Source organism: Pollicipes pollicipes, unplaced genomic scaffold (assembly GCF_011947565.3).
Source record: "Pollicipes pollicipes isolate AB1234 unplaced genomic scaffold, Ppol_2.1 Scaffold_3447;HRSCAF=4054_pilon_pilon_pilon, whole genome shotgun sequence".
Classification (NCBI taxonomy): Eukaryota; Metazoa; Arthropoda; class Thecostraca; order Pollicipedomorpha; family Pollicipedidae; genus Pollicipes; species Pollicipes pollicipes.
Window position 1 is genome coordinate 25,221,704 of NW_023596297.1, and position 14,979 is coordinate 25,236,682.

General features: G+C 46.7%; 1 protein-coding gene across 1 annotated transcript in view; it reads right to left on the reverse strand.

Annotated features, from left to right (window-relative positions):
* Positions 1-14,600, reverse strand: part of LOC119092340 (uncharacterized) — a 32,933-nt gene extending 18,333 nt beyond the window's left edge. Inside the window, exons 1-2 of the mRNA XM_037215305.1 lie at positions 14,460-14,600; positions 170-294 (exon numbers count right to left, since the gene is read on the reverse strand). Of these exons, the coding sequence (XP_037071200.1) occupies positions 170-294; positions 14,460-14,521 (187 nt within the window). The 5' untranslated portion in view covers positions 14,522-14,600. The remainder of the gene's footprint in view (positions 1-169; positions 295-14,459) is intronic.
* Between the last annotated feature and the right edge of the window lie 379 nt (positions 14,601-14,979).

Below are 14,979 nucleotides of genomic sequence, written 5' to 3' on the forward strand. Positions count from 1 at the left end.
CAACGATTTGAGATGCGGGGGCAGCAGCATAAACATGGCGCGGGCAACTCACTTGACAGCTGTACAAATCACCACTATACTTTTGCCACAAAAAGCTTTTACAGCTTTGTAATGTCGACATTGCAGTTGTTTATCCGTGTAATAAATTTCCCCAGCCACTCTTACTTACATATGCACGGATTGTTGTGCACAGTCTTGAATATTTTCTCGCAGTTCTCTTCGTGTAAGTTTGGGCAGATGCAACCGAATACAGGAGTTAGTTTCAGCTGATTCCAGGCATCCGCGCATGCTGAGCTGAAAATCAGGGCACGTGACTATAAAGCACTGGACATTCAACAGGTAGACATCAGAGACATAAATACTCCATGATAAAATTAAGGTAATGAATATGATCGCAGCAAACACGAAGGTTGTATAAAGAGCAGGATTGCAGTTGAAACTAATTTATATATATATATATATATATATATATATATATATATATATATATATATATATATATATATATATGTATATATATATATGTATGTATATATATACATATATATACATATATATACATATATATATATATACATATACATATATATATATATATATATATATATATATATATATATGTATGTATATTGCCAAGGCGTGCACAGGTATCGTTGATACGCCATCAACAGTAACGATCAGGTACTCCTGAGCCGTGTGTCACTGGGCAGTAATTACAAGACCACGGCCTGACTAGAGGCACACCGCTGCCACAGACCGCCGTGCCATTCAGTCGGCCTCGGCGGCTGCTGTCTGTCGTAGCTGGCTCAGTTCGGTGGCGTCACATCAGCTGTGGCGCGTGCCCGGCTCCGGCCGCCGCTCACGTGACCGCCGACGGGGGGCCGCGCCCGTCACAGACGTTCGTCACAACGACGGCCCGCGTGACGACGCGACGGAAAACGTCCGTCACAACGTCCATCACGACGCTCGTGTAGCGTGCACTCGACTTGCTCTGTCCGGACGCCCCGGGCGTTACACCATCGAGTGGCTCGTGGGGTGGCACGAGTAAAATGCGCTTATGACATATATATATATATATATATATATATATATGTATATATATACATATATATATATATATATATATATATATATATATATATATATATATATATATGGGGGTTGTGGCGTGGGCGTGGTTAAGGTAACATCGCAGCCATGTGGGACTGCGATGTTACCATAGGGACATGTGGCGTGGTTAAGGTAACATCGCAGCCCGCTAGAACATCATGCATGACTGCTTGGCACCAACATGCCCTCAACACCCATGTACCATTAAACATGCAGGCGATCAGCGTAAGCACGCGCTGGTTTGTATGTCCTAACAGCTATGGACAATCTATATGATTGCAATGCAATGAGTTGTAATGCTTCAGTAAGATATGAAACGCATAGGTAGACGTAGAGTGACAGTTTCTAACTGAGGGTTCATATCACTGTGCATGTTCATGCAACGACAGTATGTATGCTTCGCGTTTTACGTTGCATGCTTTGCGACTTTGTTACTTCCCTGTCCAGCGTCTAGACGAGAATTTGTGTCATTCGTGTTCAAAGTTTCACCAGATGGAGCCACCTGTAGGTAAAATGATACCCTGTTGAAGACTTCTTGGGTATGCAAGCAAACAAAGTGGTATTCTTCCCTGGTGGAATTTGTAGCATGCGGATTTTAAGGCGCATTTTTGTTTTCCTTGCTCATAAGAAATCAAAGGCACGAGAACGAGTTACATGGCATTCGTGACAAATGGCATTGCAAGCAGTGATCGGCCCCGTCAAAAGCAGTAGCTGGCTCTGTCAAAAGCAGCCATTGGCCCCGTCGGAAGCAGTGGTCGGCCCCGTCAAAAGCAGCAGCTGGCTCTGTTAAAAGCAGCGATTGGCCCCGTCAAAAGCAGTGGCTGGCCCCGTCAAAAGCAGCAGTGTACTTGACACATCTATATAACACCATTTAGAGCCAGTGACCTTTCTGTGTAACAGGCATACCAACTAATGCAACAAATGCGGCAGGCGTGTGGGTGCTAACAGAAAGCTTTTTTAAAGGATTAGCTCATTTGAATGTCAAAAAGTAGGAGCCTGGAGTCTTCAAAACAAACGTGGGTTGTGTGAGAGACAGAGCCCCGGTCAGGATCCAGCAGTCAGCCGGGGTGGTCAAGGGTCACTGGAAGTCATTGTTGCGACGTTCAATAGCGGGTCGCCGCTCCCAGCTGCCAGCTACAGGTGACACCATGCAAAGCGAAAATATGTCGAGCACTGCTGATAGAAGCTCTGAAGTACAAAAAAATCATGAATTACATTGACCTTTACACGGCGAGCGCTTTTCTGAGGCTTGCTATATTAAGAATGCTTAATGAAGTTGCTGAGATAGTAGTGCTATTTATGTAGTTCCATGTCTGCCTTTCGGATGGTAGGAATCCCCAGAGGAACCTGGCTGTTTCTAAAAGCAGTGAGGCTACAGCCAAGCAGAACACATCGGATAGCCCGCATAAGGCTGCAGGGGAGTGACGTCACTGAACGTCCGTGAACGTGACCATTGATGGGTCAGACTGCTTTGACGGCAGGAAATGTGGCATTCTGTAGAACTCGACAATGATCCATGCACCACTACATCTCCCAGTGGATGTGACCGGTCAGTTCATATCAGGTCAAGCAAGTCAAACCTTGTGTGTCTGGGCCTCCTTGCGCTATCTCGAGAAATAAGCCTACGCGATAACGAAACGAACTGTCCTGGATAGCGTTGGTCAAACTGGGCTTAGCATATCATATGCACTTTACCTATATTGACGTGGGGAGACCCAGCCTCAGTGAACTTTGCAGTATCCCGATATATTGTTGGCACAATGACATAAATACAGGAAAGCCTTTCAGGGCAAGGGCTATTTTCCACGACAATGACCTAAGATGTTGAGCGCATTTGCGAGGAAAATGATGCATATAAGACATTACGAATAGCCTTATTCTTCGTAGAATAACCAGGAAAATGGGCAGATAGGTGTTTTGACTGCATGCCTTTATCGAAACGAATACTAATCGTAAATTCCACGGCAACCGTCCATTCCTTTAGGGTGACAAGGATCATAGTTTCGTAATTCTTGTTTGCAGAAAGTCAGGCGAATTCCACCGTTTTTACGGCAACACCCGCAAAAAGACCTGCTGGCTTGATTTACGCATACTCTGCGGACGTGAGGGCTCAAAATTGATAGCTTAATGTGTACCGCACGCGGTGCCAGACCTTGCGCATCGCCTGTTCTCAGACAATTTACACCAAAACGTCACAACTCACAGCCAGGAGGTAGCGGTTTCCACCTGTATGAAAGGCCCTTTAACGCTGGCATAATTAGAAGGAGTCGTAATTTAATATAAGTCTGAAATGCTCGAAAAGCCAATGGACAGGAGCGAAGCTCGTGGAATGCTGTGCGGTGCATCAAAATGGCCGGTAATTTTCAGTCGGGCAGCGTTTTTGTTCTGCAATCTGGTACATATTGGTCATTTTATGTTTACGGTACTTGAAAATCTAGTGCCAGGGGACCAAATTTGTAACATCAGAATTAAGAAGCCGCACGCAGTAACGAAACAAAGGCGCTTATGTAGCAAAAATTCAGGAGACATTTTGACAGCCCTGACGACAAACGATGGGTTTCGCTCCCGTTTATCTTGGTTTTGTGCATTTCAAAAAAGCATTCAAGTACGCCCCTGTCTAATAATGTCAACGTGGCAGGAGCTAATGAATCTTTCGGTTTGCTTGCAATCCCCGCACAGGACAAAGTAACCTTGCAAACCCATTTACAGCTAGCGTACCCTGATGCACCCCATCAAACATCGCTTCGTCTGCGTAAGGTCATTCATTTCTCGTGAGTGACCTTGAAGCTAAGATTATATTGAGCTTGATAGATAATTATTATCACCTTTGTAAGCTTTCCTTCAAAAATAGGCATGTATGCGTCATTTGTTCACATTAAAGGGAGTGTTCCGCATTTCAATGGGGTTTTGAACTGAAACAGCCATCTTGAAGATCATTTGGTGTAGTTCATAGCCCAATCGTGATTCGTTAATTAGTCCATAGCACAATTTCGCGCTACCTAGCTCAGATGCATTAAGATTACAATGTTTTCATGCATATGTGAGCCTTTGTGCTGCGAGTCACAAGTTGGTCACGAGAGTTTGCATATGCAATCGGCCTCAGGCATCCGTGTGATGTTTGCTCCGAAACTATTACAAATTTATTTTTTCGCGCACTACTAGACGAATTATCTTTGATCTTAACAGCTGTCATTAGGCGCAGTGAGTGCCTTAGATAATTAAAGCAAAAATTGTTATGTCGGAATGAGCCACCGCGCGTTTACTGTGTTCCACGTTTAATATATGAACCAGGTGCACAGCACATATACTTTAACTACGTGTTCATCGACATCCACCGTGTGTCGCTCTGGGGTCCACATTGCCAAACAAGGGGTCCGTTGTTGGTCACCAACACCCAACAATCAGCTATGTGTCGGTTTGGGTACTGGGGGCTCATTTTCCAAGCAGGGACACGACCGGGGGTCGTAACTTACACTTTTCGGTGCTCATAAAACAATGAGCCTCCCCCCCCCCCGTGTCGGTCAGGCCCATAGTGCCTAATGGGGCATACTGCGTTGACAAGAGTCAGCACAGTATGCCGGAATACATTTAATGGACAGGGACAAAAATGGCCGCCCAAAGGTCAGAGGGCCCGTAGGGACGGACGGGTCCTCTGATTATGAAATTAGATATGAAAACTTAGGATGAATTGGCCTACAATGGGACAATGAAGGCATCGTATGTCATGCAGAGGCCCGAATACCGAAGAGGCCTGATCCCTATTTTAGCGAGGGGTCCTATGCCTCCGGGCCGTCAGAACGGTCGTCGGCATGTATCCCGGGCTTGGACAGAACAGCCCTTCAGTCCTTGACCTGGGTACGCAATGTGCCCATTACTCTCTAGTTTATTGATCCACGGGGCCCTCGCCTGGGATAGGTAAACGATCCACCCTATTGAACCTTAAGTGTTCAATAGGGTAGATCTTGTGGCACTGGTGGATCTTGCGGAACTGGTTTTGACATGACTAACGTACGCCTGACCGCTTGTTTGTCCGTCATTTTTGGAAAGGACAAGTGAAAAATGATTTGATATAACGTCGAGCATGCGCGCTCGCAATCGTTAGAAGAAACACCGATATGCGGCGTTGCAGTTTCCATCAAACCTTACGGCGATGGCCACTGCAGCTAACACCACGCTGCGGGCGCTGGGCGCGAGAAAGCAATCATGTGTTGTGAAACGATGTTTCCGAAAGCCCTTTAAATTGATTCGTATCGTTAAAAGGTCATACTAAAGCGTTTATTTTGCCGGTATAAGTTTCAGGTTTTTTATTTGAACGGATGAGCAGTTGCGCAAGCAACAGTATTAGCGTTTCAACCATTACCTTAATGCATGAAGGGTTCAAGATGTTACAAATACCTCTCCGTTTCCATTATCAGTTTGAAAATTGCACAGGTGAAATATGTGGCTCAAAGTGCCCCCCCAAACGCGCGGATTAATTTCACAAAGCCTTCAAAGGTAACGCTGCCCTAATACGCGGTCATTCTCGTCCGCCCGCTGGCCGCCACCTCTCAAAATTCACGGGGCCGACGGCGCGCATCGATGTTCTTGCTTCTCGAGTTGCGAGTGCGCATGCTTAAAACGGTGTTTGTGTCATTGATTTCCTTAATAATTTCTGACGAACGGTTGAATATCCCCAGGTGGACATGGTTTGCCCATTTCGAAACAAACTTTTCATCCCATTTGGTTTAGAAACAGCCCATTGAACAGTTGTAAAACGAGAATTATCAACGGTTTATTTGATGCAGTCATCTAGCACTTCCGAAGAAAGCACTGAATGACTGCATAGTACTAAATACTAAATGTGAAATGATTGCAGCGAGCAAACTGGGCTTCCTCGAAATCAAGTGGGTCAAATCCCGTGAACCTTTTTTAAGGCGAGGGGCTTTCACCAGCAGGGGAGCCTTCGTCACCCCGGTGCCCCTCACCCCTTGCCAAGGCTCTGGCCGCACCCCGGGGAGTGCGGCCAGGGATCCCATGACTGTGGCCCATGCAACACAACAAAGACATCGTGTGGCACAACAATGCATATAATGCGTCATGTGGCGTAGAAACATCGACAGTTTAGACAACGTGTCTTCGTAAATTGCTTTCGAAATTTACTAAAACTGGAGACCGAGGATCGCGCTCCGGACAAATCGATTGAGGACACCTTTCTATTTTGGAGAATGAGAAGGCCTAAACATAAAGTCTAAACATAAAGATATTGAGCTTGCCAGGGGCATTTCAGCCAAAACAAATCTATTCTTAGCAAAAGTCCCTCCCACACTCGTCCTTGGCATTTGTGAAACCGTCACAATTTGATATGCAGCTTCGGCTACTCAAGAGACATACACTTAAGAAGCCATTGTGCTAAATATGTTCAACGTTGCACATGACACGCCTTCGCCAATTATCCCGACAAACAATTTTGTGGGGGATCTTACACATTTGAAGATGTTGAGGCAAACCTCAGATGTGATTGAAAAGCCCAGTTGCAACTATTGGCATACCTTGTAGAAAAGACTGCCCTAGAGAATGCACATTACCTATCAATACGCCCCTCGATACGTCATCGCTTGATTACGCCACGGAACATTTTTATGCTATCAGAGTTGCTGCCAGGCTGGCCATTTCAGCATTGCATTGTCGTGGATAAGCTGACTTATTTGGGGTACTTAGGCTTAGCGCCAGGCGTCTTATTAATTTAGGCGTGCGTCATAAGCCTGACGACTGTTGCGTGCGCGTGTTTTGGCCCTTTCTTGTGATCAAACCTCTATATTTCACTCGCATTCTTCTGCTCGATTACGGCGTTATGCTTAAGTTTTTTTCGATTCCCAGCCTGATATCCGTCATATTTAGTAGGACTGCCTAGTAGAACTAATTATGGGTTACAAAACGCGGTACGAGTCCGAGAGTTTCAATTGGTGCGTTCAGCTGGCTGAACGCCGATTGCCCTCCGTTAATGCGGCCATCTGTGCTGATATATACGAAAATGTCAATGGTCAAGTTTGTCCTTACCTTGAGCACAGAAAGGCAGCTGAGGAGGAGGAATTCGCCTGACTTCTATGTGACAAACATCTCGGGGTGATCTCAAAATCGGCGACGCGAAATATTCTGCACAAGTTCCCGGGCGCCAAGCTTAGCAACGAGAGCATTTGAATTCTTACGAAGGCATCACTATGAACAGCATGGAGTGGTCTTGAGACTGGTTATCTCAGTTCAAATTCACATTTCAATGTGGAGCCGTCCCTTTAATTTTTCTCATCCGATAACAGCACACCATCACCGACCTCTCCTCAGGCATGAGATGTGTATTCACTCCGTTCAGCGCAGCTTTGTAGGAACTGCTGGATGACCACGAGTGATAGTCGCAGAATTTCGCTTCCCACTGAAGCCATTGCTCGCGTACCGCGTGCTTTGACCACTACTCGCTTCATTTGATTGTATACTTCTAGTGTGTACCCCTTTTATACCGCACCTTTTTGTACACAATTCGAAACACGACCATGACCTGAAACCGTAAAAGCCACCATGCGTATGGTTTCCTATATCCTGCTACGGTACGATCGCGGCGGTGGGACCGGGTTGTCCACATTGCACATGGCGGACAGCGCAGTCGCCATGTGCGGAACATGGGGGACCGCACGTGGGGTGACATGGCGCTGCTCATCACGCCAATGGAGAGCAGTTACCCCGTGTGGTGCTGTTGCGGCTCGGCCTGCAGCAGCATGTCAGGCTGCGGATTGTCGTGTGATCACCCGCTAGAGGGCTGCAGACAGGTCAACATGGCGGAGACGTGGGGCTGTTTCAAGGGCGGAGCTTGAAAAACGGCAGGCATTTGATGATCATTTGATGGTTCACGACAGGCATTTGATGGTCAGCCGCAGGTCTGACTGGCCGTGACTGTTCGCCTCCTCGCAGCCTGCTTCGCAACGACGTGTACGCCGACGTCATTAGCTCAGAGTACCTTGATACCGCTGTTGGAAAAAGGAGGTCTGATTAGAATGGACATTACAGGCCCATTTCAATTATTTCAACCGCTTCAAGACTGTTGGCGATGGTGCTACTAAGCGAAATTTTGGGTTCGCTTCCCCTCATGGTTGGTCAATCAAATAGGGCCGGCAACGGGGAATGACTCAAGCATACATCATGGATCTCGAGACCATCCAAGTCAAGGCAAGTCAGACGCAGGTCGCCGGTGTTCGGGGCCAGATTAGATGCCAGGGAGTGCTTGGATTGTATCTTGCGCCACAGTCTCTTCTTCCGACTGGCTGAACTATTGAGTGGTCTCTCGTGGCATTTGCTGGTAACTTGGTATCGCCACTTAAGAACGCGCGTGATCTTTGGTGGTCTTAGAGCGGGAAAGTTCAGCATCCTCCGCGATACGAGGCAGAGAAACAGTTTGTCCCCAATCCAAGCAGCATTATTCCTGCATTGTGATATTGTGACGCATACGTTCTGGAAAAAAACCCGGATAGAACGGGATACAAAGCTGAGCTGCCAGTTGCCAGCCGCCACGGTCTGTCACGCTTCAGCTGTCTGGTACACCAGCTACTTTTTGACACCCCAGAAATGCTAGGCATCTCTTTTTATGCTTGATCTAATTTAGTAGAAATTCGACAGTCCCATGAATAGAAAATAACATGGAGAGGAATATTGCGATGAAGCTGTGAAGCCAGATTGGCCATGTGTTCGCGAAAACAAATATTTGCCACAACAGGGTGGGACGTTACACTGCCGTATCGTCACACGAACTGCGGTCGCAAATGCCACGCCCAGGAATTTGACGAGCCAGTATATAACAGATGCCTACGATGCCGCTCAGAAGTTGGTACGATTGTGCACCCGTACTGGAAGTGCCCAGTTGCAGTAACTTTTCGCAAAGCATGCATGGGTTGCTTGGTGCCGCGGGACGCGAACACGATGGATGGTACCTGGAGCGGGAGGTCGTGATAAGTGTGAGAAGAGGTGATTTAGTTTGACATTTGATAATCGCGACCAAATACATCACCGTATGAGGCGCTTCACCCAGATGAACGGGTTCGGCTGCTCCAATTTGACGTCAGGTCATGGGCCCCGGTTAGGTACTTCGACATGCCGCTACAAGACACAATGTGAAAATATGTCAGGCGATACGTTAGTGCTCGAGACCTAGCTTTTATTTCGACTAGTACCACGGGTGTGTTCAACTTTTGTCAGCACCTTTTCTACTGCCACTCCTCCCCTCCTCCCCCCTTGCAATTCCTACTCTGCATAGCAACTGGGGCGCTGCCTGTAAGTCAGAAAGCCAGCGACTGGTCAACAGACAGGGCAGGGAATGTGCCGGAAGAAGAATGTACGCACAGAATGTGCCGGAAGAGCAGCTCAGGGCCCTTGGAAGTACATCTATGGCAAAAGTGGGGAGAGGATGTCAGAAACAAGACCGCTATAGGAAGTGTTCAATATTTCGATGGGATTTCAAACTGAAATAGCTACATTGAAGATCATTCGGTGCATTTCACAGCCCTGTCTTTCTTATGACCTAAAAACTTCTAGTTTCTGAACTAAATGCCCCAACGATGTGCACACCACTTCGTGCCTATTATTTCAGGGTCACGCAGGCATCCATGATACCATAACAACGTAATAGAAATACTGCCATTCCATTAGCCATAAGAGTATTATTGTCCGGTCTTTCATATCTGGCATTCGAGAGCACTTCTTCCATATAAAATGGACGTCAATTACCCATCAATCAATGTTGCTCAAGATATGATGACGTACCCAACCAATGACGTATTAAGAAGCACATTTGATGAACAAAAAAGTGTTGTCTAGAGCAGTGTTTTCCACTTAAAATGATATGAATAGTTAAAGGTGAGATCATTTCATCATATCTTATGCTTCCTTCAATATCTTCAACTGTGGAATATTCCCTTTAACTTGCAACTTCCTTTTGGAACAACATCCTACCTCATCAAAAGCGCGAGTACTGTCCACGACAACTTCATTGGGTAAAGAGAATGTGCTGAGAAAACCTATGAGCGGGGCATTGAGCGAAGCAGCGTCCCACGCTGCTGACGTTTCACGCCACGCGGGGGCAAATGACCGCCAAGGGACGGCCAAGAAGGCTACAAGCAGGCCAGATGAAGCGGTCAGAGAGCGGCAAGCGGACAAAGCCACCAGCCTCGAAGGCAGTCTCAAAGACCGCGTCCGAGCTCATCAGTGCGGAGCAAGCCGCCATGAGAGGAAAAATTCAGGTCAGGTGGCGTCCCAGGACATCCGAAAGCACTCGCCGTTCGAGTGCCCATCCCGTTCTCAGTCTGACCTTGACCGCGGCACGGTGCGGAGCTCCCCTCCAGACGCTACGTTTGCGTGGCGCTACCTTCAGTGACAGGGTGAAAAACATTTAGCAGAAGCTAAGTTCTGACACACAGGTGCATATCTAACAGATTTCTTGTTCATACCAAAAATAATGAGGTGTTCCTCATTGTGCCCGGCATTTATCAAAGGGAATGGTCCACATTTGAAGATTTTCAGGCAAACATCAGGTATGATCAAATGGGTTCACTTGTAGGTGCCGGTTTGCTTTAAATAGCTAAAAGACGGCAGAAGATAACGTCCAAATGTTTTTTAGTAACTTTGCAGCTCAACATGCCATCGTTTCATTGCGTCTGAAATGTCCTTATGACGTCAGAGTCGCTGCCAGACTGGCTGTGTCAGAATTGCCACTGAGGCGGACGGGCCAACTCACTCACTTATGGTAGTTCAACTTGCCGTGAGGTGGCGATGTTTCCTGGGGCGTGTTTGCGAACGGAATATCGACAATGCTCGTCTTTTAGCCATTTATCGTGGTGCTGCTGCATATTTGTCCGCCATTTTACATTGTTTATTTGCATTCATATAATCGGTTTTGGAGCTATTCCGAAGTTAGTCCAATCCCAGTCTTATTTCCGCCACTACGCGTACCACTGTCCTAATCTCTGCATTATATACCATATTACGTGATTCGTGTTGGAGCCGTGTACTAAGCGTATAGCATTGGTTTAGAGCCAAGTGAAGTCCGTTGATGCCAGGGATTGAGTTAATGACACCAGACATTAATAACTTGGTGATCAGGTCTTGAGGGCCTTGAGCATTATATGGCCAATGCGGTGATAACATTTGCTTGACGTTTTTATCGTGTCATGCGTGCCTAGGTGACCTTGAAACAGTCTGTACGAGAAGGTCTGTCCAAGCTTGTGGCGTCAAGATCAGAAAAATAGTTATAAGTCTTAAAAAGGCAGGGTTTCTGGACTGAATGATCTTCAAAATGGCTATATCGGTTCGAAACCACACACAAATGTGGAATACTCCGTCTAACCTGTTGCTAACCCGTGTTATGGCTTGGGTCCCAATGTGAGACAAATACTGATACAACTCGGGATATGATCGTTAAATGGGCAGCACTCTGACTAAATGATATCGCAAATCAGCCACCTTAACTACTCGAGAAGAGTTGGCCATTCAGGTTTTTAAAGGGAACGTTATGCACATGCCGAGGGGCTAATACCTAAGGCAAATAAGCATTATTTTGATGTTGCCATGTTGTCGGGAATAAGCCAAACAGACGATCTGGATGAACAAATAGCAACCTAGCGGGTACATGAGGCCAAAGACGACCATGTATGCAGGCTCTTCATGCCCATGATGTCTACCGACACCGGTAGTTTAGCGGATAGAGGACGCGGATTTTTGACTGTCAGAGCAGAAGTGATCACATAGAAAGATCGACCTCATTGAGGAGCAGGGGCAGTCAGTCAGAGAGGTTCTCAAAAACAGGAACAGTGCCCACACGACGTTGTGGAAAGTACGACTTGGTGAAGACGTTCCAGGGATCTTGTAAAGACGTTTGCGAAAGATATCGTGTTCAGTAGAGCTGATATAGGGATCCAGACCATGAAATCCCTGGGTGGTTGGCATTGGGGAGGCAATCTCTCTTCAGGGGCAAGGGATGAGCATTGAGCATGAGCACTAGCCTGAGCATTGCTAAGGATGAAGAAAAACTTTGGCCCTCAGGGCAACGATGCATCAGATATGCGCTGTTGGCATGCTACGCGCTAGGTGTTGCTGGCATAAACGGTCGGAGTAACTTTCATAAAAAGAAACAGTGCCCACAAGACGTTGTGGAAGGTGCAAATCAGCGAAATTTTCAAAGGGATCTCGTAAAGACGTTTTCGAAAGATGGAGTGCTTGGTGAAGATGGCATAAGGATAGCGATGAAGTCTCTAGACGTTGACATTGCGAAGGCAGACTCTCCTTAACTGCAGGGACGCTGTCTGAACGATAACTAGGACCGAAAGCACCATGTGAGAGATGAAAATGAGATTCAAGGCGAGAGCGTCTTGCTGCACGCTATTGCCCCTTAGCCCGAATGGCACCGAACGCCTCGTGTGAAGCGGCTTGCCATGTTTAGAAAAGTGGAAAGTAATATTGCAAACGCGGGTGCACGGTTCCTCGAATATCCCACTTCGGCAGTATGTTAGCCAACATCACCCTATTCTCCATCCGGACCCTGTGTGCCACTGTAGTATACTAGAGGGGTAAAGCTGTCGGCCTAAGTTGGTTACGGTTACGGCAAATGAATGTAGCGTTATGGTGAAAGTCGAAACCACCGCGAGGAATAAAATGGAAGTCGGTTAATTATGAGGGCACGCGCGAGCAATAACAGCTCACTACAAGTGAATGATGGACAAATTATGATTACAGCTCCAATCAACTCATGTTTGAAGCCGAAAACATAGAGGTGAGGCGGTAGGTGAGATGCTCTGTAGGGCGTATCGTAGTCCAACGAGTGTTAGACAGCTGTAGTAGGGAAAAACCACGCCACGAATTAGTACCAATATTGTTACATCCATAATTTTAATTTCAGCTTCGACACTGAACAGTGAAGCTGCTTATATGTCTTACAAAATTTGGCAAGCCTCACGCTTGTATATAGCTCTGAAAGGAGCACGGGTGCGGCACGCTAATGGGTGAAGTTGTGTTGCAAGACGCCAGGCTGCAAAAGCAAATAGGGCGTCACTGTCATTAAAAGGAAAGACGGGATGAAGAAACGCAACTGAACGTCACCGTCGACCTCGTGGATTACTAAAACAGCGGAAGCCAACTTAGAATATGCGTTGTAAAGTGTTCCAAAAGTATTTTACGGCTGAGAAAACCAAAGTCGCACCCTAGAACTGCCTTCATTGTTCTGACAAGGCACAAGAGCCCAAAAAGGTCTTTGAAATCGTTGCAAAAGTTGCGGAATATCGCACAAGTTTAATGTGGCTAAACAGATTAAGTAAGGCTCTAGGATTACTTTCATTGTTCTCACAAGCCACAAGAGCTCCCCTCTGCTCCCTCGCCCCCCCCCCCCCTTCCAGGGGGGGGGGGGGAGTGCAGAGGGAGCTCTTGTTGAACAGCTCTCACGCCTTGTGAGAACAATGGAAGTAATCCTAGAGCTTTACTTTAATCTGTTTAGCCATAATAAACTTGCACGATATTCCGCAACTTTTGCAGTGATTTCAAAAACCTTTTTGGGCTTCCCCCCTCTCCCTCTAGGCAGGATTTTTTTAAACAATCGCGAAGTTGCAGACGTTGCATGGTGCAAACGCATCCCGCCACAAATATTGTGACCAATGCACTGTGCAATAACTCAAGACGAAGCCAAAAAGTTGTTGAGTTTTGCTATCAACAAGCTGTAAAACAGTCTTATGATAAAAGTTAAAAGCTGACACTGTTACTAGTAAAAGCTAACACCGTTGCTATCAACTAACCCTGTTAAAGTAATAGCCAACACTGTTGCTTTTTAGTGATGGCTTTGTATTTTATTAACATGACTGAACTGAGCCAAAAGTTGGCCTCATCGCCGGTCCACATTCCAGGAATATCTTCATGGTGTGACCCAATCGTGTGCAATATTGAACGGTGGACACCATAGTTACATGCAGTCAATGTTTTTTTTTCCAGCAAAGATCTGAGCTCGCAACTCGCGTATTTTGTCAGCAGGGGCTTCAAAGTTGAAGATCCAATGTCGTTGAAGGTTTACGTCCCGGTAGTGTGGTGGCATGCGCAAGTGGTCATTACCGGGCATAGCATCCAGCAGGGTTGTAGCCGGGGGATAGCACCCCAGCAGCAGAGCAGGAAAAAATGCAATTCGTATTTCGCGGCGAACAACTCCACATGCATTGCGCAAGGCCGTGTCGTGGTGTCGGAAGGTGCGATGCAAGTTATGTTACTGAATGGTCAGAAGTTTCCATGAAAAGAATGGCTCACACCTGCCGTCTACCGTGCGGGGGTGTGGGACGCATGAGCAGCCGGACTTCGCCCACCTGTTTGACATGTGGCACGTGTCTCCTTCGAAGCGGCACGCGTTGACGTAGTTCTCGTACATGTATGAACATTTGGACCGCTGTAGACAGGCTCCGAGTGCGTACCCGCACGTCGGCAGTGCGTGTATCGGGAACGGGTCCTTGTCTGTAAAGTTGTGACGCATTCAGTTGCAGACAGTTACTGTTTGTACTGGTGAGGAAGTATAGGCCATAGGACTGTAAATCACAAAACAGTCAGTGATCTGGTACCGCGTGAGTTCACTCCTACGTGGACATGTACTTGCAATGTGAGCAGCAGATAGAGCTAGAGTAAAATATCGCTAACGTTAGCATTTGTCTAGCTAAAAGTTTTCATATGCCGAGTGGATAAAAAATTACGCGCTTTCTTTAGTGGAAGTAATAGATGTTCCAACTACACATAAACATTACGCAGTGAAGTAGTTTCAGCAGTGTATGATGTCAGGAAATCGAACAGTTGGCTCCTCATGTTTCAAAGATATCTGATCATGAAAGAAGGGCG